Genomic DNA, 25,113 nt, shown 5'->3' with positions numbered 1-25,113 from the left:
TCCCTATTCATCACGCATGAATATATATTTGTATCTTCTTGTGATGTGATAATCCAACAAAAATCTCGAGAATATTTTCCCCTAATCCAATAATACTCTGCCACGTCATCAGATTCTCCTCTTACAGCCCCCACCTTTAACTCGCCGTATGAGAATCCCCACCGATATTTCTACAAAGAGTCCAATCCCCAGCTCAGCTCCCTAAATTTTAAAAAAGAAACTTAATTTTTGTCTAAATTTGAAATTAATAATTTAAAATATGTTTTTTAATAAAATAAATTAATCAGAATATATTTTTAAATTTAAAACTGAACTTTCAATTTTCTAAAAAAATGAAATTGTTCGAGAGAGATCAGTTTATTTATTTATTTAATAAAAATAATTTAGTTTTGGGTGCTTTTTTGGATTTTAAAAATTAAATTCGGGTCTATCATATAATCTTTTCAACGTCTTTAGCACAATTAAGCTCGTAGCTAGCTAAAATGGCCTAAAACTCATCCCCTCCCATTTTCTCAAAAGCCAAAACCTCCTTTGCCAAAACCGCCTTCTCTTGTATGCATGGAATTTGTCAGCCGCACCACCAGCTGTCCAGTTTATCTCCGTCTCTTGCTAGTCTGCGCCAGCGTCGCTTACCACCTCTCCTTCGGCGGGGATCGTTTCAATAACCGTTAGATCGAAGGGATCTCCGATTCCAACCGCTGTCAAATCATGTCCAAAGCTCGCGTTTATGCTGACGTCAACGTCCTTCGTCCTAAGGAGTACTGGGATTACGAGTCCCTCACTGTTCAATGGGGGTAAACTCTTTGAATTAGCTCCTTCAATCTTATCGTTTATACTCCACAGTCCACACCATACTTGACTACTTTTTAGATCAGCTGATACGAATTAAAGAATCTGTAATTAACTTCAATTAACTAGATCTTCCAATCTTAAGCACTTCTGTAGCTTTTTAGATGTAATCCTAATGTTAACTGTTCAATTCGGTTTGTTATCGGTGTGAATTGGAATTTCTTTTTTAATGTTTTTGTTTTACTGTATTCTGTTTTAGTGATCAAGATGACTACGAGGTTGTTCGGAAAGTTGGAAGGGGAAAATACAGTGAGGTCTTTGAAGGCATAAATGCCAATAACAATGAACGCTGTATAATCAAGATCCTCAAGCCTGTTAAGAAAAAGAAGGTTAGTACTTAATTATATCTATGAGATTTGAATAATTTTCCAGTAGATATATACGAGATAAAACTTAAGGTATATTCTTGAAATTTATAAATGTAATATTTGCTATTATTATTGTTGGCAGATTAAGAGAGAGATAAAAATCCTTCAGAATCTATGTGGTGGGCCGAATATTGTTAAGCTTCTTGATATTGTAAGGGATCATCACTCCAAAACACCTAGCTTGATATTCGAGCATGTCAATAGTACGGATTTCAAAGTTCTCTATCCTACTTTGACGGACTATGATATTCGCTACTACATATATGAGCTCCTCAAGGTAACATTATGCAGTTACTCGTATGTATGGTGATTACTCATATATGAACTCCATCATGGTATTTGTTTGGTGATTGTTTCTAGTCTTGGTCATTTCTTGTTGATTTCCCATTATTGACTTATCTTTTTTAAGCTTTTTGAGGATTTCTAGTTTGTATGTTTGCATCAGAGGATGATAGGAAAATATTTCTTTGCTTTGTAGGCGTTAGATTACTGTCATTCACAAGGAATAATGCACAGAGATGTCAAGCCTCACAATGTCATGATAGATCATGAGCTGCGCAAACTTCGCTTGATAGATTGGGGACTTGCTGAATTTTACCATCCTGGCAAAGAGTATAATGTCCGTGTGGCTTCTAGGTAATGTTTCGAAGACTTCACGAATAATACGACTAATTTTAAAGAGTGTCATTCCTTCAAAATGGCAAAACATTGAAAAACAATGAGCTTAAATATTAGTCCATGTCTGAAAGAAAATAAATTTCTTTTGGGGTTAATTTGTAGTACGCTTTCTGTGCTTGTACCTAGAGTTGGCTTTCCTTGAAAACTGAATTTGGTTTGTACTACAGTCGTAACGATACAAAATTTATCACAAATTTAATGATCCCAGGTAGGGGAAATTAGATAGGTACTACATTTAATATTCTTTTGAGTAACCACTAATAGACTCATTCAAGAATGCATCTGCCTTTCCTTTTGTTGTTATAGGTTCAGAGTATTAGTTTTGCTTAATATAATCCATCATTTTCCGACTTCTGCTGGGATAATGTATTAGCCTCTATCCATGTATCTTATCAGCTTAGCCATCTCATATTATCAATCTTGCTTTTAAAATCCTATATCAGGAACATCAATTCGTAACCATTTCTGCACCTTAGTGTCGTTTATCCGCCCACTATTCTTTATAGTTGCTGACTTGCTGCATTAACCTTTAAGGTTTTGAGTTAAGCATTTGAACCTTTGCGACTTTCATTTGATGGGGGATATGTATCAGGGGCATCTCTACATACACTGTCAAACCAGTTCTATTTTCACCACTTTTATCTTTTAAAAAATTTGGCCTTCTAATAAAGTATTTCCAGTTTTCGTGGATATCACAAACCTTTTGACTGCTATAATATAAATTCAGGTGCTCGGAACGGATGAGTTACATTCTTATCTCAACAAATACCATTTGGAGCTAGATCCTCAAGTTGATGCCCTTGTTGGAAGGTACATTAAACCCGAACTTATTCAGGATTCAAGTTTGTACTTAGTTATAAACAAATGTTCCGATTGCATCGAACCATATCAATGCATCTGCGAAGCCTGCAGTTCCTTGCGTAGATGATGATGGTAACCCCTGAACTAATGTGGAACGGTTGGTATTAATCCATTAATGTATTAATATGTTGTTTATCAGGCACAGCCGCAAACCCTCGTCCAAATTCATTAATGCAGATAATCAGCACCTCGTTTCCCCGGAGGTCATTTTCTTCTTTCGACAAACATCTACGAAATCAGAAAAATGCGAGCCCTGTCAAAGCTAAATGCCAAGTGATATTAATTCTTTGGGTGTTCTGATTTTCAGGCAATTGATTTTCTTGATAAGTTGCTTCGGTATGACCATCAGGACAGGTTAACTGCCAGAGAAGCTATGGTAAGTCTATATTCTTTCCTCTTTCTTCTAGTTTTTTTCTCCCTTCATGAACATCTCTCTATATTGATATATAAATGTGAAATGGATATGATATAGCAACCAATATCCGAATATAAATATTGGGTATGATCCTCCTCCAAGGCTACAGGGAAAAAAAGCCTAAAAAATCCAACAATTATACTCGAGTCCGAATAAAGCATCCTTTCGTTTGCAGGCCCATCCTTACTTTGCACAAGTCAGGGCAGCAGAAAGCAGCAGGATCCGGACTCGGTAACCCATTCCCCGGGAGAGGAAATCAGAACCGTACTTATTTGGGGTAAGACAATCGCTGTTTAATGTTTATTATAATATCGTGGTTGCCATTCCCTGTGTTAAGGCTGTTGAAAAGCTGTGGGCTTTCTCATTTACTTTCATTCGTCTCAGTAACTTTGTCTGAGAGTTTAATACATTTAATTTTCCTTTTCCTTTTCGTTTCCCCATTTTATTTTCAAGATATACCGCATGTTACAACGTAATCCTTTTGATCTTTCGACATTTTGAGTTGGGCTACTTAACTCTTTAATTCTGGTAGGTTGATTTAGCTTGAATATAATATTATTTTATTTCTTTTTTTATTTTATGAAAAGGGGGATTATTAAATAATATGTTAGTATTGTTTTAATAAACCTAGTAATTATTATAATTTTTAAAATATATTTATTAATAATTTTAATAATATTATATTTTTATATAATAATAATAATATATGACATTATATTTAATTTTTATAATATAAAATATTCTTTTTCTAATATTCTAGTTTTTAATATTACAGTTATATAATATTTATATTTTGATTAGTAATTAATAATATTTATTAATTTAATAAAATATATTAAGATTAATATTTTAATTTATAAAATTATAAAAATAATATTGACAAATAATCCTGATTAAATTATTCAAATATTTAAAAGATAATAACATTAAATTTTTGTAATAAATATGTATAACCTTTCTAAAATTTATCAAGTGGAAAAGAGATTCACATCATGCAAAGTTATTTTTCAAGAAGTATGCTATTTTGTGTAAATTATTTTTTAGAAAACCAACGGATCCTAATATTTAGTCAACATAACTTAATCATCCAAAGCTGTTTTTGAAGAAATATAATTTATTTTAGGTAAATTACTTTCCAGAAAGCCAATAACAATAAATCAGATGGACCCTAATATTTATTCAACATAACTTCTATCAATTCAACTAGTTAAATCGAAACCCAAAATTTTAATTAGGTTGGCCTCAAACTATACCCTAAAGTACATTGAAAAATTTGCGAGATGGAAAAGGTGAAAAAAAGATAAAACATTGTAAACCAAAACCACACACACACACACATATATATATATATATATTGATTAATGAGCATTTACGGATTCATGTTTATTGATTAATGAGTTTCTCCCTTTTTATCTGATTCAGTTTGGCATTTAATTGAAGAATTCTTTTGTATACTTTCCATCTTTGAAATAATGAAGGGGAAAAAAAGAAAATCGTTTTCAACCATAAAACTGTATCGATTCAGAAGCCATATCCCAAACCTGGATAATAACCAAAACCGAAACGGAGGTTTGAAAGACTATAGTGGCTGAAGTTCTTGCTCCGGAACGACTGCACCAACAGGTTTATACGTATTCAACGTTTGTTCTCTCCGTCCCCACATACCCCAAACTCCATAAACTGATAATCCGACCACTATTATTATGATGACGGCCACAACAACTGCCATATAGTTACGCTGCCACCATGTCCTGTATCATTTCCATCGCCTAATTAGCGTATCGTGACCTGTCATCTAATCTCCGTATTTTTCCCTACATATCCTTGTGATACTTGTGTGTGACATGGGTATCAAACATATAAAGAAAGTTGGATAAAGACCGAGTACACCTGTATCATGTACATACCAAATACGGCTAAAATACATGAATAATATCTAACGTGGGTACTTATTTCGCTTTACGTTTATAGTGTACAGGCTTTTATGCATGAACTAATTCATTATATCAGAGCCAATGAACTACTATCATTAAAGGTGAGCAAAACTCAACTTGACTCGAAAAATTGATCTTTTTTACTCGACTCAACTGGAAAAAGTTTCAAATTTGAATAAAGTTGTAAAATAGAACTAGAATAACTGATAATTTTTAGTAATTAGTGGATTACTTTTCAAGTTAAAATAGGACTTGTCAACTCGGACAACTCGAAATTTTATGACTTGACTCGATTGAACACTCGCCCCTAATTATCATATCCAAACGTAAATAGACAGAAATTTTGAGCATTTATGAATTTTGAGAGTAGCAAAGGTATCTTTTTCAGGTGACATAAGGCTGCAGCCTATAGGGTTCAATACCGTTATATAGATAGAGAGAATGACAAACTATGACAAAAAACAGGACATTAGAATAGGGAAACATACCGTTTCACGGAAGGCTCAACCTTCCATTGCACCAATTGATAATTTCCAAAAGTATCAGGAAGCCTCAAACGGTGTTCAGCAAGTCGAGAAATTATATTCTGGAAGATGAAATTCGTCAAGCAAAAAGCTGTAACGTTGTATCAAAAGCACTGCAATTAGCTAGAAGTATACTCACTGTTGCACTCTCATGAGAAATGTAAGTTGATGATCCTGGAGGGGTGATGGTCAATCTGACAAGAGAACCAGTTCCTTCGGATGTAAAATTCAATAAATTGACCTGGAATAATCCAAAAAAGAAAAAAATTATTTGAAACCATAGACAAAACATCAACTGTTCGGTATGATAGTTTAAAATTCAAAGAAAGTATTTGGTGAACCTGTGAAGCATTAACATCTAACTCCTTAGCAATGACCTCAGTCAGTTTGTTGATCTGAAGCTTTAGGTATGAGTAGTTGGTGCTGAATGACACGTCCAATTTAATTTTACCAATCTGAGTTTCCTCTGTTAAACAAGGAAATGTCATCAGAATGAATTCCACTGAAAGACATTCTAGATACGGGTTTTACACAAGACAGAGAAAACGAAACATGACATTGATGGTGTAGTACGAAATTTCACATGGAAAGCAAAACTGATAAAGTATTGATTGTTCATTCTTTTCAAAGAAATAAAAAGCAGAACAGAGTTCTAGTCCTTTAATGGGTTCAAATAAAATAAAAACCACATATGATCCTCAGAAAACCATGGTTTATATGTACCTGGAAGATCATAGTGTGGTGACCCACCAGGAGCTAATGTAGTTGGCGACTCAATTGAATTACCCTTCCCACGTGAAGATGGAGATGGTGATGGCGCACCAGGCATGTGCAGACGTTCCCATAGCTCAGAACAATTAGTCTTCCAGAAACCAATTTTTGAATGTTCGCGGTCATAAGTAACTAGAGTATTACGTACAATGATTCCTATTACAAACATATGGTTAGTTTTGAACAACGGTCTAAGAACTTTCATGGCATCAAAATAAAGCTTTGGATTTCAAATTGGAGACGTTTGGTCAATCTTCGCCAAAGAAGTTGCTACTTTAACAGGAATAACATCATGAAACACAAGTTATATGAAAATTAACGTACCTCCTAGAAGGGTTGTTGGATCCTTTTCATTTTGGAAGATACCAAGGCAATATGCACCGTGGATCTTTGAATGCTATATGAAAATATAAGATACAAGTAGAAAACACATTTCAGCTCAAATACAACTCTTCCTAAACCAACTTCACGTATTAACCTTAAGAAGAATATCTCAAGAGAGAAAGAAGTTCAATTAACAGAAAAAGCAATTAATGTATGAAAAGCTTACCTGAAACAAGTAATTCTCAGGTGATAGCGATAATTTTTGCTGATGGCCAAATACCATTTCAACTGTTGGAAATGTTTTTGAGAGTTCAGAGACATCACTGATGCAGAAAAACAAACTGTTAAATATCACAGCAAAGATAATTAAGTTTTCACAATAAATAATTAAAAACTGTTTAGGGTTTCTATTATGGTATACTGTACACAGTGTAAGTAATACCTGCTAGCAGTAGAGAAGCATATATCATTGTAATTTGGATCAGGGCCACGGACCTGCTTCAGGCTATTAAGTTCTTTAAAGATCTGCGATAGAAAGATGCAAAACTGAATTGTAATAGAAAAGGACAAAAACACAATAAAAATGAAAGTGCCGAGTTTGACTGTTAAATGTAAACCTGTTGGACATGTAGCTATCTCATGCCCCTACAACCATGCATAAAATTCCAGATAAATAGTACAATTGTTAGAATAAAACTTAACGGATCCTCCATACTACAGCATTAAGGAAGAAAAGTTTAAGTCATTTAAACTACACAAATCACTCAGCTTGGACACGAAGAGGGTCCACTAAGAACAGATTAATAGGTCTGCTAAAACATTAACAAAATATGATTCATTAATGGCAATTGAATCTTACAGCTTCTTTAAATGCCAAAAATGCTACTTCCGGTAGATACGCATATGTTGTACCACTGTCCAAAACAGTTCCATACTTTCCATCAAAGACACTCGGGTTCAGTTGTAGCTGCTTCCCCGCAACATGTATCTCTTTCAAATCAATGTTGTAATATGGACTGTTGCCATCCCGAAACTAGAGTAAATGTGTCAGATGTATTGAATGTATTTTAGGAAGTTGGTGACATATTCTATCTTGGAGATAAAATTGTCTACAAAAACATACCTCCGAACAGGATCTGAATAACTAAAGACCATGTCTGATGGAGCAGATATGCCTCCAAGAACCATAGCGCCCCCACCAATATCCATCCCTCCATAACATAATGAGAAAGAATCACTGATCACACCTTTCTCAACAAGTTGATCAACAACACTGAGATCACCACGACCCAATCCCATAATGCCATCAGCATGTTGACTGTAAAGGTCGCCAGTTTCCTCATTTTCACAACCAAAAACCGCGCGCTGAGGCACAAGTTCACTTTGATTCCCGAAGGACATGAAATCCTCACCAAGTACACCACTACTGCTACTCATTTCAGCATACTGTCTCTCATAAATGCATTGCTCCCTGTCAGCGTCACAATTGCAATCCAAAGTGCACTTTACAGGTTGGTAAGTACTGGACAGATCAGGCTGAAACTTCGGATCCTGAGAAAGGGAAGTTAGAAAACCTACTCGCTTAACCACCTAAATAAGATTTTTCAAAACCAACATAACTAAACCTTTCACTGAAATTTATTAGAGCTGCATCGCTATAAAACACAGATTATGAAGGGAAATTCATATTTAACAAAAAATAAAAGCAGCAAACTAAAATGTAAAGCTACTTCCAAGCTAATTATTATATATCTGTTTGAAAACAATCAGGAAAAAAATCACGAATGAAACTTCGAATTTGAAAAGGTCGAAAGAAATTTTAACATTACCTGATGCCTACCACATAGTTCGCAAGTGGCGCAAGGAACGTACGTCACAGTACTTCCGGTATCCACTATAAGAGCAAATTGCTGTGGAGGTGTTCCGATCCAAAGCAGCGCAGTGTAATACCTTCGAAATTTCGAATCCTATAAAATATCAGTTGAAAGAAAAAGGGAAAAATAAAGATCAAAAATCAATAATGTGATGATATTTTACCCGTTGAGGACAAGATCGTCGTCGAGTCTCATGCGAGCATTTGGATGGGAAGAGTGAGAATCAGATCTGAGGAGGTGACGAGGAGAGATGGAGGAGGTTCTAGAGGAATTCTTGGGAGAAGGATAGAGAGGGAGGATCACGGCAGAAGGCGCGCCATGGTAAGGTGGAGGGAGGAGTGGTGATGACAACGTGGAAGGATTTGATTGGGAGAGAACAAAGATGAGGAAGAATCCGAAGGTTCCAACGGCGATGTTAACGGGTGCCAGTTCCATGACAGGTGCGGTGGCTCAGGGCGGCTCTGGGAATTGAAGGAATCTCGAGAGCCAGAGAGAGTCAGCGCCACGGAGGGTACCTGAAGGCTGAAGTGAACTTTGCACCGAAGTAACTAACTAAACAAATAATATAAAATTAGGAGTTGGATGGAATATTTGGATTTGTCAGTTTTTCTCTAACCAAACGTTTCTACAACCCTTAAACGCTGCCGTTTTTCAGCTCTTTCCCAAATCTTGATCCGATGTTTGATTCGGTGTAAATAGTTTAAAACATTTTATTTTACTTATTGTAAATGTTATCAACGGTAAAGCAGTAAAGAAAATTTAAATTTACGAAGTGTTTGGACGCGAGGGTAAAATATTTTGTATTTAAAATTCGATAAATAAATAAAATTTAAAATTATTATTGGTTTTTTTTAATTTAATAAGTATTTATAATATTTTTTAATTTAAAATTCAATAATTCGTTCATTTTTTTTCGTTCAGTTACGTTTATCTATGTCCATTCATTTATGTTTGTTCTTTTATGTTCGTTTATTTATATTCAACTCAATCCTTAGACCCGTTTAAAATATTAAAATCTAATAAATTATAACCTTAAACCCATGAATATTTTAAAACTCAATTAATTTTAAACACAAATAGAAAATACTCAAATCAATTAAAGAAAATATAAATCTTAAAATTATTTGGAAATAAAAACTTCTTCTCAAATATAAACTTAATTAATTTTATGTTCGTTTGTTTATGTTTGTTTACATTAATTTACATTCGTTCGCTTATGTTTGTTTATCATCTTAAAGAACGAACACGAACGAACACAAACAAGCTATATTTATTGATGAACGAACACGAACCATAAATTTTGTTGATTTAGTTGTTCGTATTCGTTCGTTTGTTCGGTTAAAGTTAAACGAACGAACATGAACATACTCTCGTTAATATTCGTTCGATTCGTTTGCTGACCTAAACCTAGGTGTTTGGCATAAGAAAAATAGTTAAAACAAAATATAAATATAATAAAGGACATATGAATACACTCAACATATCAAGATATATACATAAAATACAAATATGTAAAGAATAACAAGGAGAAGATTGTTTCTATACTATAAGTTAATTATTACTGATTTTGTGGTTTAATGTATAAAATATAAATATTATTATAATTAAACAAATGTGAAATGTTATATTAAAATACATATAATTAAGAATTATATTAAAAATTTAAGAGTATATAATTATATTATTAATATAAAATTTTAAAAATATATTTCTAAAAATTTAAAATTTTCAGAAATATGATTGTCCTTAACGAAGTTAAATAGATACTATGATTCAAAAAATATAATAAGTTGATCATAAATTTGGTAGCAGACGATAAAGTTAGTTGATAAAAAAAGACTAATGTGATGTTGAAGATGAGTTGAATTGAATTTTAGCATGATGTATAAAAGTAAGCTTTATTTGACTAGATATCATATATTTGAGGATTGAAGGACTAAATATCAACAAAAATTAATGATTAAAATGAAAATATTATAAAAGTTGAATAATCAATTGTATAATTTACCATTTTCACACTCTACAAATATATCTGATTAAATTAAAAACTACTAAAAGAATAATATTTATTTCCATCACTAAAATGTTAAATGAGTACTACCATTAACACAATTTTTTTTAAAAAGAAAAATACCATTAACACAGTAGAGTTGGGTAAATACGACAAAGTTAAAAAAAACGGTGTTAAACAGGGTGATTTTCCTCAAAAATCACTGGTGATCAGTATATATATTGATTTAACACCGGTCAAATTATATTTCCAGATCTAGCACCTGTAGCAGTAAAGTATGTCCCCTGAACCGCATTATATGTTGATTTGCCGCCACGTGGAGTATAGCGCGCCCCTGTACCGCGCTATACGCTGACTGGGTTACACATGGGGTATAGCGCGCCCCTGCTCCGCGCTATACGCCACGTAGGGGTATAGCGCCCCCCCTGCTCCATGATATACGCCACGTAGGGGTATAGCGTGGATCAGGGGCCGCGCTATACGTCGTACCAAAATTATATTTAACGCAATCCCTGATCTGCGCTATATAATAATTACATATAACGCGGTGCAGGTATCGCGCCTTATATGTTTATAAATACCTTCGGTTCTCGCATCTCTCCTCTCTTATAAATTAATACAACAATTCCGTCAACGAGTAATAATTCTGGCAATCTTCTTATATTTGATTTAGAAGTTCGTGCGATTTTTCGTTATAAGGTAATTTTGTTATAATTTTTTAATTATACTTATTTTTTATTATCATTATTTGAAAAAATATTATACTAATTATTTTTAATTAATTTTTATGTTTGTAAAATTGAAAAGCGGGAGCATACGTCGAAATAGTTTTGCGATGCAAGTAAGAATATAAAATTATATTATTTAAATTATTTACGTTGATGTGTAAAAAAAATTTTGCGTTATATTTTCGTTCATATATAATTTATTTAATCAGGTTTGTTTAAGTTATTTTTTTGCAGATATAATATTGACGTACTTTTAAACTCAAAGAATGGCGTGACTTTCAGCTATTGTTTATTATGATGGTGAAATTCGAGAAGATGAAACTGGCGTTGTTTTCGTATCAAATGAGTATTTTAAAATATCATTCAAGAGAAACATAACTCTTAAGGAGCTGATAACGAAGATTTTGAGGAAGATTCATGTTGGAAGTAACAGAAGAATGTCGTCGTTGTAGTACAGATTTTCAATATCATTGTTACCACTAACTTATACAGCGTTCGAACTTTCGAATAATGATGATGTTCAAATAATGGTTGAAGCTCAAAGTAATTATTCAGACGCCATTATTGAGATGTACGCACATTTTGTTCAAGTGTGTGTTGTTCGGGGTCAATCTTTAAGCTCACACTATGGGCTGGCTGAACAAGTTGACAGTCCGACTACAGTAATGTGTAATGATTTTAATGCCATAATGAGGAGACATTCATCCGCAACTCCTTACGATATGTACCGAGGTGGGTCCATGAACAATCCGTATGGCAACACCGCGTCCAGTTCAAGGGGAAGACATTCATCTGCAAATTTCTTTGACCATATGGAGATGCCATCAGCGCAACCATCTGTGCAGTTTCCATTTGAAACAATGGCTTCAAGCTCCAGGGGGAGGCATTCGACTGCGAGCTTTTTCGATCTCAATGTCGATATGTCTTCCAGTTCAAGGGGAAGGCGTGCAAGTAGTAGGTTCTTCGACCTAAATGTAGAGAGCATGGAGGAACCATCATCTCCACCAGAAGAACCGCTTCGTGAGCCTGGTGCGGATGGTGCTGAGACTAGACTATTCATTCACCCAGAATCACCGCAATTCAACTCCGATGATGATGAAGTTCCAGGAAATGTGGCACAAACTGACCCTCCTGCACACATGTATGAAGCTGATTATGGTGCAATGTACGGGCCAAAATTTACGGATATGCCTCATCTTGGTGACTATGGATATTACTCATCAATAAATAATGGTGAGTTATCTTTAGGCATGGAGTTTTCAAGCAAAGAAGAAGCGATGATGGCTATAAAAAATTACAATATCTGTAATTCTGTTCAGTCCAGAGTCAACCGATCGACGACAAAAAAATATGTATGCTACTGTGCCCGACGTGAAAACGGATGCAATTGGATGGTTCGCGTATCGAAAATGAAGAGGAAAAACAACATATGGGAACTAACATTATACAACGGTCCTCACACATGTTGTGTTGGAGGTGTCAACCAAGATCATCCCAACTTGGACTCTGAAGTGGTATGCCAAGCCATCATGCCCATGGTAAAAGCAAGCTCTCATATAGTTGTTGCAGTGTTGATTTCAGCTATACAATCGCAGTATGGGTACACCGTCTCCTATAAAAAAGCTTGGTTGGCAAAACAAAATGCCATTGTCAAACTTCATGGCGAATGAGATGCATCTTACAACGAACTTCCAAGTTGGTTTAGGCTGGTGCAGACGTTGAATCTTGGGATAATTGTGGACTTCGAAACCTCCTATGCATACCATAATGATCGAGTTCTTCGCGATCGATGCCAATTCTACCAGGTTTTTTGGAGTTACCCACAGTGCGTTAATGCTGCCAAATACTGCAAGCTTGTGGTCCAGATCGATAGGACTTTCTTGTATGGAAAATACAAGCAAGTTTTATTATTGGCAGTTGTCCAAAATGGCAATCGCAACATTCTTCCAGTTGCTTTTGCTCTTGTCGAAAGAGAAGATACAAATTCTTGGGGGTTTTTTCCTCCGAAATTTGCGTGCACATGTTATCACGAGGGGAAAAATCTATGTTATTTCAGATCGCGGAGCTGGGATCAAAGCAGCAATGGAGTCTTTGGGTCCAATGTGGCAACCACCCTTTGTCTAACATAGGTATTGTCTCCGACACATTGCTGCGAACTATCATGGAAGGTACAAGAAGAATGATGAGCGTCAATTAATTGTGCGCATGGGTAAATGAAAGCAAGTTAGTAAGTTATACATTTTTTGATCAGGTTACGAACTACTTCCTCGAACGTTTGAATCAATGCTTTAAGATTTGCGGGCGAAGAACGAGGAAGGATACGATTACATCAGCCTCATCGATAAAGAAATGTGGACGAACACATATGATGGTGGATATCGATATGGACACATGACGACTAACTTGGCTGAGGCAATCAATTCAACCTTAAAGGGTGCACGTCATTTACCTGTAGCGGCTTTAGTGAAAACTACATATTTTTGTTTGGGGGAGTTTTTTGCGAAGCTCGGGGGACAAGCTCAAACCTGGATGCAAGGCGGTCATGTCTATCACCCTAGATTAGTTGCAGATCTACAGAAAAAAATTGTTGCATCAAATGGAATGTCTGTAACAAGCTTCTTTAGAAGGCATGAAATGTTTCGTGTCACAGAGTTACCACGACCTCTTCAAGGGATTGAAGCTGTGTCGTTAAGAGTAAATCTAAGGGACACAACGTGCGACTGCGGGTTTTTTCAAGCTCTGAAATATCCATGCTCTCATGTGATAGCAGATTGCTCGCATACACGTCAAGACTATAACCATTTTGTGGATCCCGTATACCTACTATATGAAGTTTTTAAGGTATACGAATTTGAGTTTCCCCCCATAGGTAATGATAAAGACCCTGATGAGGTTCAAGATTGACTTCCGATTGTACCAAATCCGAGTTTATTGAGGGAGCGTGGTCATCCAAAATCCAATCGAATTCAGTGCGATATGGATATTCGAGAAAGATCTAGACAAGACAGAAGATGTGGCCATTGTAGAAACCCAGGACACACTAGAAAAACATGTCCACTTCTGTTGTCATCAAGTAACAATTGATGAGGAAATGATGTATTTGTTTATCAAATAATAATTATTGTATTTTAATTTGCATTTATTTCAAGTTAACGTCATTCGATAATTGCTAATGAAGATTAAAAAAATGAACACAATCATTAAATTTTATCAAACTAATAACAATTCGGTATTTAAATACAACAAACTTACAATAAGAATTAAATGGTAAATGATAACCAAATTACAATAACTTATATTAAATGGTAATAAACAGAATTAACTGAAATATATTAAAAAAAGTACAACAAATTTAACAAAATAAAGTAAGTATTAACTGAGAAATAATAAAAAATTACAATTAAACAAAATAAAGTAAATACAAATATAATAAAAAAAATCTATCGATGCATGCGTCGCGAATGTGTTCCGCAGGGCGGTGGCTGTCGGTCTCGAGGAGGATTTCTTCGTATCACTGGTTCTGACTCCTCGCTGTCATCGTCGTCGTCGTCGTCACCATCGTCATCGTCGTTGTCGTCATGAGCAGGTACATTAGGTTGATGAGGAGATGATGGCGATGAAGCACCTCCATATAATAAGGACCCTGGAGGTGTATGACTGATTATCCCACCGGACTGCGAAAACTGGGAAAACCCAGACATTGCTGAGTGTGAAACTGTACAAGAGGTGTTTGTACTACGGTCATGGGTGATGAGGCTGAACTCGCCAAATATCCAGCATATGAACCCCAAGTTGAATCTGCAAACATAGACCCATAATAGCCTCCAAGAGGGGTCATCTGTGACGGTGGCGGTGGCGGGGTCATAAAACCATATGAAGGTGGCGGCATCTGGTAATGGAAAGGCGATGGCAACATCATATATGGTTGCGGCATCATATATGGCTGCGGCATCATATATGGATGTGGCATCATATATGGATGCGGTGGCTGCTGGGAAGGTCCTGCTGGTGCAGCTGAGGATGAACCGGAAGCACCTGCTCTCCGTCCATGAGTCGAGGGACGATGGTGCTGTGTCGGTGAACGTCTCTGTCGACTTCGTGGAAAGGTCTGCCCTCGTGCATCCTCGAGAAGTAGAAATGGTTTCTCGTTACTGTTGAACCACTCATAATAATCCTCAGCATACATCAAGAGGTCATAAAAAATGGGCTCTCTACGATGAAGGCACCGATGTCGATCCTCCCACAACACAACCCACCAATGATGCCTCACCAGCCAATTTGTATCTGTTTTGCCGCGTCTATCTAAGCTATGCAACTCGTCCATATTGCGAGGTACTTCTGGAATTGGTTGAAAACAACCAAACTGCCGGAGCACGCGATCAGTGGTGTGTCACTCGACGGTCGCATAACAGATCAGAGGGACCATCACCATCCAAACATCTGATGGACCCCTCAACTCAGGTGGGACCACCGCCCTCACATCATCAGTAGAATATGGCACCCATTCAAACTAAAACAAATAATATATAATTTTTATCAAAATAATAATATAATTATATAACTATAATCTAAAATCGATTTTTAAACATTAAAATTCATACTTGTGTGCCAGCCTTCTGATCGATTAGCACCCTAATTTTTTCTAAATCATCAAGTAGCTCCTGATGATTTTTCCTATCAGTAGACCACCTATTCAAGGAAAAAAAATTTGTTATATGTTGTATAAAATTATTAATATACAAAATCAGTTTTATAATTACCTCAGAAGTAGTGGAAATACGAATGGGTTCTTCACAACAGGACATAAAAAGGGCAATCGATACCATGCCCAAGACTGCAGCAGCAGGAGACATCCGCCGATAGCATTACGTCTGTAGTCAGTGGCTCCACACATCTCCATGTACAACAAAGCCAAAACTGCCGAGCCCCAACTGAATGATCCGGCGAGACGAAAGTCGCTAATATGTCGCAACCACATGCAGTGAACTAGGTTGTGCGATTTGTCCGGCATCTACAACCCTCCTATCAGCTACAGTATGCATGCCCGTGCATACATCTTAACCTCATCCTCAGAGGCGTCTGCGCTCAACTCCCGAAAATTGACATCTAACCAATTTAACGGTATCCTACCTCCGATAAAATTTTCCGGGACACGTCCTAGACTATCCCGACACAAAGTTGTCCAAGAACCGGAAGCTATCCCCGATATCACATCTCCATCCACCGAAAGCCCCAGGTGCATTGAAACATCCTCAAGCGTGATCGTGCACTCTCTACACGGAAGATGGAATGTGTGGGTCTCCGGCCTCCACCGCTCTACTAAGGCAGAAATTATGTCTGGCTCTATCTTACAGTGACCTTGATATCTACCTATGTAACCGAATTCAGTCTCTACTAAATACGACAAGACACGGCTGGGTATCACTAACTTAAGATTCCTAATAAAAGGATATAATACACGGTCATTTTCCTAAAAATAAATAATTACAAAAATTAATTCTTAATCTAATAATCATGCATTAAAGAAATCAACTAATTATTACTAATAAATTAAATTAAATTAAAACGTTAAAATGTTACCGTATTAGCAAAGTGTCGAGATATTTAATTCTTAATCTAATAATCATGCATTAAATAAATCAACTAAATATTACTAATAATTTAAATTAAATTAAAACGTTAAAATGTTACCGTATCAGCAAAGTGTAGAGATATATGATTTCCATCCGAGCGAAGTAGACTGTCTTCCATTATATATCTGCAAAAGAATTATATTAGTAAAATATTAAAAAAAGTAAATACATAATAGTAAAAATATTATAAAATATACCTTAAAAAATAGAGTATTTGAGAGAAATTTAGAGAATTTGAGAGAAGTTAGTGCGATAAAAGTGATTGAGGATGGATGTATTTATAGGGAGGATAGAGACGTGTAGGGTTGGGTATTTAGGGGTATAGCGCGCCCCTTGTATCACGCTATATATCACGTGTCATATACCTAAGTATAACGCGGATCAGGGGGCGCGCTATACCTACGTGACTTCAAATCAGCGTATAGCACGGTTCAAGGACACACTTTACTGCTATGAATGTTAGATCAAAAAATATAATCTGATCAGTGTTAGATCGATAAATATACCGATCACATGTGATTTACTAAACAGATCAGCTTACCAGCCTCTTTTCCCTCTCTTTCTGCCAGCAAGAAAAATCAGAGGAAAAAAAACATAAAATAAAGAAGGAAATGGGTAGCTCGTCCAAGGAGGAGACGGCAACCCTCGATGATACGTCGAGCGGAGACACTCCTCCCTCCAACTCCAATATATTTTCCGAGGGCGAACGTGTCCTTTCCTATCACGGTCCTCGTATCTACGAAGCCAAGGCATTAGTATCTATTCATTTTTCCTTATTTCTATTTGCCGCTGCATGTAACTGTTTTAACTCCGTCGTTTCACTACAAATTTTCATTTTTTATCGATTCGTTTTGGTTTCCTTTTTTAAAATATGATATTTATCCCATCTCGGTAGCTGATTTTAAGTAATCCGAAACTGAAGTGAATGAGTGGTTTCTTAGGTCATTGTAGTCCATTAATTTAGAACATTTGGGGTTTAGGGCTTATGCAGGCTGCAGTTGTAATTTCGATTTTACATGTTAGGTTCAAAAAGCGGAGCTTCGGAAGAAAGAATGGAGATACTTTGTCCATTACCTTGTAAGTCTACCTGCCTTAATTTTCGATTTTACATATTATATTTGAAATTCAACATGATGGTTAATCCAGTTGCATTGTGATCATGTAGGATAAGCTGAATATTACTCTTTTATGGTAATAAGAAATATTTCTTTTGCTGTTTTGCAGGGTTGGAATAAAAAGTGAGTATGTCATTGATAATATGCTATCCTTGGAATCTAAGTTACTTTTCCTCATCTATTAATTTATTATTTGAAATTTTCTTTTTATTGATTTGCATCTTAAGTTTTTAACTCGAGATGTGTCCTTGTAGAATTTTGTGTTAAGTTTCTCTAAAAATTTATTCCTTCAAACTCTGGAAGTCTATAATATCCCTTTGTATAATGATTCCTATTTAAAATTTCAGTGGCATTCTGCTTGCAGATCACAGTAGGCATTCATCAAATTAAATATGGGATTGTTTCGTGCATTTGAGCAAATATATTATGTTTAACCACTTTTTCTTCTCATTTTTCCTTTTGTTTTATTTAACTTTGCATTTTTTGTTCTTACACTTCTTTTGGATAATAATTCATTTATGCAATTACAGAATCCTGAAAGGTAATCCACAACTTTATATAGTACTCGTATATGTTTGCTTTCATTGATTTATATATCCACTTTTTGTAAAAGAGAAATGGAAATCGTTACTATGGTTTTGACACCTTGCACAGTTGGGACGAATGGGTAGGTGCTGATCTGCTGATGAAACATACTGAAGAGAATGTCATGAAGCAGCAAGCCCTTGACAGAAAACTGGGTGTTGATAGAAGTTCAAAGTCTGGGCGTTCAAGTCAGTCCAAGCCAAAAAGCTCTGCTGGTTAGATGAACTCTTTCAACTTATTGGCTTGTTTATTTAGACATGCTAATTTGCTTTGTTTTTCATTGTGCACGTGTATGTTCATAAGTATGGTTGCCCGTTAGGGGATCCTTTATAAAATGGAGCCATAAGTCTATGGATGCTGTCATTATCTTCATGTAGAACCTGTTTTATTCTTTACTGTTTGCCATTATTCGATAATAGATGCATCAAATTTGCTTTTGCTTTTATTTTTCTAGATGTAAAAGCAGATAAAGAGGACCAGAAGAACACAGGTCAGTTTATTTTACATTTATTTTCTTTTTGTATTTTCCTGTCTTTATAGATTTTTTTCTTTCATGATTTCATCTATGGCGTAAATATTCTTTACCATTAGTGTTTTCCTATCCTTTCCTTGTTTGGGGGGGGTGTCCTATAAAGCACTTTTCTTGATTTTGACATTCTCATGACTTACTAGTTCTATGGTGTCTGAAGTTAAAGAGTTGTATTCTTATCTTATTCAGATCGAATGGACATGACTTTTTAGTTGCATTTGTTTTGTTTTTTGTTTTTTTATTTCCTTGTTAACATATTAGCATTGACTGTAAATTGTCCAGAGTTCTGGCAAAAGGTGGGAGGAAAAAATCTTCACATGCTATTTCAGTTGCATTATTGGTCTCTCTGTCTATATTGATTATATGTAACTTGAGTGAACCATCGATTCAGCGTTCACTTAGTTCAATTGTTTGGCCTACTGTCCGTCTTAAGTACTATTGTTACTGCTTGCAAGTCATAAACCTTTTCTATTAGTGGTTAATGTTTTATATTTACTGCAGCACCAAAAGGGAGGAAGAGAAAGATTGACTCAGGTGTTGAGGTCTGGTTTGTATAATAATTAGTTGAATACAACTCTTGAGATCTCCCCCCCCCATTTCCAGTCTACATCCATTGCTTCTTACCCTCTTTTTTTGCTTTTCAACATTTATTTTAATAATTGTTAGAAAGACAACTCGTCCGTGGAAAAGCTTGTCAAGATCCAAGTTCCATCAACCCTAAAGAAGCATCTGGTTGATGATTGGGATTTTGTTACTCAACAGGATAAGGTGCAATAACTTCTGAAGTAACATTGTTAGGGCATATCATTTGGCTGGTACACTAATAAACTGATTTGGTGTAAATAATGTCTTTTCTACAGCTGGTTAAACTTCCCAGATCACCAAATGTTGATGATATCTTGACAAAGTACCTTGAATACAGATCAAAGAAGGATGGCATGTAAGTTAAATGTTTTCACGCCTGCTTGAAACAACCATGATAAAGTTATGCTAAAACTTTTGAATATGTAATTCCCAAGTTTGGCAAATTCTCCATTATTGCTTTCTACTTTCCATCTAAATTTATGATGATATCCTGTGATATTAATAATATGTTCCAATGTTTATACATTTCCTTCTAAAAAATCTGTATATGAAATAAATTTTGGAGTAATATTTTATAAGGTGCATTTTGAATGAATAAGGAAAATTGGTCGTAACAAATTATTTGATAGAGAAACTCCTCTGTATATGAGTTTAAAGGAGAATTTTAGGACAATAATTTTCAGACTTGCTTATTATATTAGCTTGATGGTACTTATTACTAAGCAATTCTCTGCGAGAATTGTCTACCTCTTAAATCCAAATCCTGTTTTCTAAGATGTTTTTCCGAAATAGGCTAAGCTTACATTAGAATCAGTGATGGTCTGTTTTCTTCATGATTACAGTATGACTGATTCAGTTGGAGAAATCTTGAAGGGAATTCGCTGTTACTTTGACAAAGCTTTGCCTGTGATGCTTCTCTACAAAAATGAGCGTCAACAATACCATAAATTTGTCCATGATGATGTCTCTCCATCGACTATATATGGTGCTGAACATTTACTACGTCTCTTTGGTATGGCTATCTGTGTGACTTAGAACTTTGAAATGCATTAATTTACTTTCACCTTTAGTTTTGAAGATTTTGTTTCACCTAATGTGCCATTTCATGCATTTCGTTTAGCTTTGTTGTTAAGTATGTGTAAAGCATTATATTGATCTCTAGAACCCTAGACTAAATGCATTTGGTCTTTGCAGTTAAATTCCCTGAGCTATTGGCATATGTGAACATCGGAGAAGAAACCTTAACCCGGTTGCAACAGAAGTTAATGGATTTTCTCAAGTATCTACTTTCCCCCTCATCTTTTTTTATCTTTTAAACTACCATCTGCAGAGCGCTCAATCTTTAATTGTGATTTAAATTCAATGGAGATAAAAGTTTGCAATCATTATCGTCACAATGACATCTAAGTAGAATACATAACTGCAATTGCTATTTTCTAATTTACATTCTCTTGTAACTTCTTATTCGTCTATCCAAATCAGTTTGGTTAACATATGCATGTTTCCAAACGCATACACTTTGTATTTCCACTGTTTTTAGTTCAAAATTTCCTTTAAGTCAATTTAAAAAATAATTCTTACAGAATGCAGCTTTCTGCAAAAGAACCAGAGCACCTTGTTTCTATCTGCATATGAAGGATCTAGAGTTTCAGAAGGTAAGGGAAAAGGGAATGATGAGTAGAAACAGCTATTCCAACTTTGCTACCACAACCATTTTCGTCATTAATAGTTTTTAATTCAAAAAACGGTTGAAACCAGTTGCAGTATTCGATGATCGGGTGGTATGCTGCTGTCCTTTGATAAGGAAAGCATACAATTGTTGTAACAAATGGAATTTGCCATTCTTTCGTTTTACACTATCCCCATTCCAGGTGCTAGGCTACATTTAACCCGATATATTTCGTAAAATCATTGAGAGAAGTTGCCGAAGCCTTTTATTCCATTTTTAACTCGAACTGTTTGTTAATGATTGTTGTTGTAGGTATATGAAGAAATTCGATTCTTGATGCGTACATGTCTTGATTATCTTTAGTCTAGTTGTCACTTTTCGGTTCCTGATAGGAAAGCAAAAAACCATGAACCATATAACCTCCTTTGTTTACCAAATTAAGAAATTCTTTCCGTCTTTGCATATTAAGATAAGTAATGGATCATCAAATTAAGAAAGCTTGAAATACAGAAAATTCCAAGGGGTTTTTGGCATGTGAAATTTTAAATTTTAAACGAGTCTTCCTCTCTTTTGAGTCTAAATTTCCTTTAAACCCATATTTTTCGCATTATCTGTACATTGAACAAAATTATTAAGAAAGAAAAACAAAAGCCCTTTTTTTTTATCTTTTACATCTTAAGTTCAGTCGATCCTAGTAACCCCAACTCGACTCATTGGCATGCCATTCCTAAACCCCATATCCAAACACATCACCGTTCCCTCTCCTCCAGAAACGCCGCCGTTATGCTGCTGCTGCTGTTGCTGCATCTGAACCATGTAGTTCCTCACCTCCACTCTAATCATTTCTTGCAACACCGCCATAAACTCCGCGCTGAACCCCATAATCCCTCCTACCTTGCCTTCATTTTTTGCTTCGTTCCTCGTCTGAGCTGACTCGGTGACTGGGAGCGTTGACACCGACACCTCACATGACTCAGCCCCGGGTAAAGACAGACTCAGTGAAGTCTGTGGATCGTTAGAAGACGAAGCCGCTTCGGCTCCAGGAGATGGCATAACGTTGACTCCACCGGTCCTCGGGATGGGCTTGTACACGTGTGAAGATGACAAAACGGGTACGCTCGAATCGCTCAAATCGGATCCCGATTGGCTCCCGGGGCTCATGTAAAGCCCGGCACTCACCGATCTCTTCAACGGTTGTCGCTCCCCCTCATCTTCTCCCAAATTACCATCATACCCTCCATTCAAAGCATTAAAAAAACTCTCTTCCCCGACCGACAAGCACTTACGTTTGAGCGTCGAGTTCCAGTGGTTCTTAATGGCGTTGTCCGTACGACCGTTGAGGAGTCTGGCTATGGTGGCCCACTTGTTGCCGAATCGGGCATGAGCTCTGACGATTGTCTCGTCTTCCTCGGGGGTGAACACCCGGTGCTCAACTTGGGGTGACAGCTGATTACACCACCGGAGCCGGCAGGATTTCCCGGATCGACCCGGAATTGATTTGCTGATCAACGACCAGTTTCTGGCTCCATGCTTTTGGACCAGCTTTTGAAGCAAGTCATCCTCTTCGGGGCTCCATGGACCTTTGATACGATCCATTTCTTTTCTGTTTGAAGTGCTTGTTGTTACAGCCTTGATATCAAATTTAAAAGCATTCAAAGGAAAATTGGTTCGCCGGATATATATTATCGGGCTCCTTTCAGTGGGGTTTTCTCTTTCCTTTCTATTTTTTTTCCCTAGTTTCGGTCTGAAGTTCAAAAAGAAAACGAATCAGTGACGGGGGTTATATAAGAGAGAAGAGGGCAGGAACCGGTTGGAACGGTGAGGAGTAAAGTGAGAAGAAGCGTTATGGGCACCTACTGTAAAAGTTAAGCGGTTGGGCAAAGGGGGTTTGGGAAACAGCTGGCGAACAGACACGTGTCACATCTAAACTGCACTGATTTTAACGTCACTCTCTCTTAATACTTCTTTTTAATCCTTTAGAGCTTTTCTGTGACTCTCTATCATTGGATCTATGTACTAAAATTTTAATTGAATCATTCATTAATATTTTAATCTCTTATTAAATTAAAATATATAACTTTTACATAATATATTATTTGATAGAATAATTTTACACCAAAAAAAGGGAGATTACCAAAGAAGCTTCCTCGAAATAATTGCAAGTGTTACACGCGCTCTAGAGTGGATTGTGGATCGCTTGCTTCTTATTCACTGTTCTGAAATATATATATACAGACAGAACCGAACTCTGCGTACAATAAGAGATAGAGATGAAATCGGTTGACTAAGGTTTGAGTCTGACTTTGACTGAGAACGCCAGCCTGGAGAGCATTTTCGTGATGAATTTTTTCTTTTACTTTTCTTTTTTCTATTCAGCTGAAAATAAAAATAAAAATTGGCGCACGGAAATGCTGAACTGTCACAAAACGACAAGATTGGTCGCCGAATCGGAGGGCGAATCATTACCGCCTTTGTTCTTTTATTTTATTTTCTTTTTTTAGTTTAAGTTCCAGCCTGTAAACCTGCCACTACCTTTAACGGCCTCTGTCTTATTTAACTGCCACGTGCCGATCACCCGTCGCTTTCTATCCGTTCTCTTTTCACTTGCGTTTACTTGTACGGAAGCAGTGAAGGAAGGAAACCCCGTAATTTGTTTACCTAACCACGTTTCAACGTCTTCCTGCGGGGTAGTTATGCGGTGCGGCGTTAAAAAAATGGTTAATATATGACGTGAGTGGTTAAATAAATGATCGGTTAAAATTTAGGCCGGTTATGTTATATTATTTAAATAAAAATATTATAAAGTACAATAACATATTAGGTATCGCTTATATAATGTAATAGGTAGAATTTATATTGACTTATTTTATAAGTAAATCGGTATATTTATACCGATAATATTGTAAATTTACCTATTACATTATAATATGTTGAAAGTGTCTATATTTTTTTATAAAAAAGATCGATATTTTTTTAAAGTTATGTAATTTATGTTTCAATTTTTTAATAGTGTTTTATGTTTTTCACCTACAATATTAATTTAATAATTTTATTTGCACAAAAAATTATTTGATTGTTTTGATATTTTATAAAATAATATTTAGAATTTAAATTTAACAATATTAACCAAAGATGATAATAAATATGTAATATATATGTTTATTGTTTTTAATTTAATGATAATATATACCGTAACATAAAAAATAAATCATTAGATACATATAATTACTAAATTAATATCTTAAAAATCACTCAAAAGATAACCTTAAATTAATGTTTTCCACAGTGAAAAAAGTATGGGCACTTCTATAAAAAAGATAGATATTTTACAATATAAGCGCTACCTATTACAATATATAAGCGCTACCTATTACATTATATAAGCGCTACCTATTACATCATATTTTTACCTAATATATTGTAAAGTATCGATCTTTTTTATAAAAAGGATATATACTTTTTTTAAAGTTATGTAATTTATGTTTCAATTTTTTTTAATAGTGTTTCATGTTTTCCACCTACAATATTAATTTAATAATTTCATTTACACAAAAAATTATTTGATTGTTTTGATATTTTATAAAATATTATTTAAATTTTAAATTTAACAATATTAACCAAAGATAATAATAAATATGTAATATATATGTTTATTGTTTT

General features: G+C 35.4%; 4 protein-coding genes across 4 annotated transcripts; 2 read left to right on the top strand and 2 right to left on the bottom strand.

Moving 5' to 3' along the window:
• Nucleotides 1-440: 440 nt before the first annotated feature.
• LOC120135859 (casein kinase II subunit alpha-2-like) lies at nucleotides 441-3,455 on the top strand. The gene is made up of 8 exons (XM_039152037.1): nucleotides 441-794; nucleotides 1,049-1,178; nucleotides 1,300-1,494; nucleotides 1,696-1,854; nucleotides 2,623-2,705; nucleotides 2,896-2,959; nucleotides 3,064-3,132; nucleotides 3,347-3,455. The coding sequence occupies exons 1-8, from the start codon at nucleotides 709-711 to the stop codon at nucleotides 3,404-3,406; spliced, it is 846 nt and encodes a 281-aa protein (XP_039007968.1). The 5' UTR covers nucleotides 441-708; the 3' UTR covers nucleotides 3,407-3,455.
• Nucleotides 3,456-4,480: 1,025 nt separating this feature from the next.
• Nucleotides 4,481-9,130, bottom strand: LOC120136086 (aspartic proteinase 39-like). The gene is made up of 12 exons (XM_039152198.1): nucleotides 8,762-9,130; nucleotides 8,554-8,674; nucleotides 7,848-8,275; nucleotides 7,584-7,740; nucleotides 7,167-7,249; nucleotides 6,951-7,047; nucleotides 6,725-6,797; nucleotides 6,353-6,556; nucleotides 5,971-6,095; nucleotides 5,769-5,870; nucleotides 5,594-5,691; nucleotides 4,481-4,922 (listed from the first exon to the last, which is right to left on the bottom strand). Exons 1-12 carry the CDS (start codon nucleotides 9,031-9,033, stop codon nucleotides 4,751-4,753), a joined length of 1,932 nt encoding a protein of 643 aa, XP_039008129.1. The 5' UTR covers nucleotides 9,034-9,130; the 3' UTR covers nucleotides 4,481-4,750.
• Nucleotides 9,131-17,519: 8,389 nt separating this feature from the next.
• Nucleotides 17,520-21,706, top strand: LOC120136081 (protein MRG1-like). The gene is made up of 11 exons (XM_039152196.1): nucleotides 17,520-17,719; nucleotides 17,994-18,047; nucleotides 18,195-18,208; nucleotides 18,740-18,885; nucleotides 19,125-19,160; nucleotides 19,701-19,741; nucleotides 19,866-19,967; nucleotides 20,060-20,139; nucleotides 20,627-20,796; nucleotides 20,979-21,063; nucleotides 21,375-21,706. Exons 1-11 carry the CDS (start codon nucleotides 17,582-17,584, stop codon nucleotides 21,463-21,465), a joined length of 957 nt encoding a protein of 318 aa, XP_039008127.1. The 5' UTR covers nucleotides 17,520-17,581; the 3' UTR covers nucleotides 21,466-21,706.
• A 328-nt stretch (nucleotides 21,707-22,034) lies between these two features.
• Nucleotides 22,035-23,916, bottom strand: LOC120135858 (transcription factor MYB44-like). The gene is made up of 2 exons (XM_039152036.1): nucleotides 23,858-23,916; nucleotides 22,035-23,197 (listed from the first exon to the last, which is right to left on the bottom strand). Exons 1-2 carry the CDS (start codon nucleotides 23,914-23,916, stop codon nucleotides 22,135-22,137), a joined length of 1,122 nt encoding a protein of 373 aa, XP_039007967.1. The 3' UTR covers nucleotides 22,035-22,134.
• Nucleotides 23,917-25,113: the final 1,197 nt, after the last annotated feature.

Source organism: Hibiscus syriacus, unplaced genomic scaffold, assembly GCF_006381635.1.
Source record: "Hibiscus syriacus cultivar Baekdansim isolate YM2019G1 unplaced genomic scaffold, ASM638163v2 tig00110621_pilon, whole genome shotgun sequence".
Lineage (NCBI taxonomy): Eukaryota > Viridiplantae > Streptophyta > Magnoliopsida > Malvales > Malvaceae > Hibiscus > Hibiscus syriacus.
This window is presented reverse-complemented; position numbering and strand designations above follow the sequence as displayed.

Excerpts from the sequence above, each read along its gene's own strand:
- LOC120135859 (XM_039152037.1), top strand. The coding sequence starts at position 709 with ATGTCCAAAGCTCGCGTTTATGCTGACGTCAACGTCCTTCGTCCTAAG. Across the intron at positions 1,495-1,695 it reads ACATATATGAGCTCCTCAAG|GCGTTAGATTACTGTCATTC; the intron begins GTAACATTATGC and ends TTTGCTTTGTAG. Across the intron at positions 2,960-3,063 it reads AGCACCTCGTTTCCCCGGAG|GCAATTGATTTTCTTGATAA; the intron begins GTCATTTTCTTC and ends TCTGATTTTCAG.
- LOC120136086 (XM_039152198.1), bottom strand. The coding sequence starts at position 9,033 with ATGGAACTGGCACCCGTTAACATCGCCGTTGGAACCTTCGGATTCTTC. Across the intron at positions 6,557-6,724 it reads TCCAACAACCCTTCTAGGAG|GAATCATTGTACGTAATACT; the intron begins GTACGTTAATTT and ends TGTTTGTAATAG. Across the intron at positions 4,923-5,593 it reads GTTGAGCCTTCCGTGAAACG|GACATGGTGGCAGCGTAACT; the intron begins GTATGTTTCCCT and ends GAAATGATACAG.
- LOC120136081 (XM_039152196.1), top strand. The coding sequence starts at position 17,582 with ATGGGTAGCTCGTCCAAGGAGGAGACGGCAACCCTCGATGATACGTCG. Across the intron at positions 17,720-17,993 it reads CTCGTATCTACGAAGCCAAG|GTTCAAAAAGCGGAGCTTCG; the intron begins GCATTAGTATCT and ends TTTACATGTTAG. Across the intron at positions 20,797-20,978 it reads ACATTTACTACGTCTCTTTG|TTAAATTCCCTGAGCTATTG; the intron begins GTATGGCTATCT and ends TGGTCTTTGCAG.
- LOC120135858 (XM_039152036.1), bottom strand. The coding sequence starts at position 23,916 with ATGATTCGCCCTCCGATTCGGCGACCAATCTTGTCGTTTTGTGACAGT. Across the intron at positions 23,198-23,857 it reads TGTGACAGTTCAGCATTTCC|ACCGAAACTAGGGAAAAAAA; the intron begins GTGCGCCAATTT and ends TTTGAACTTCAG.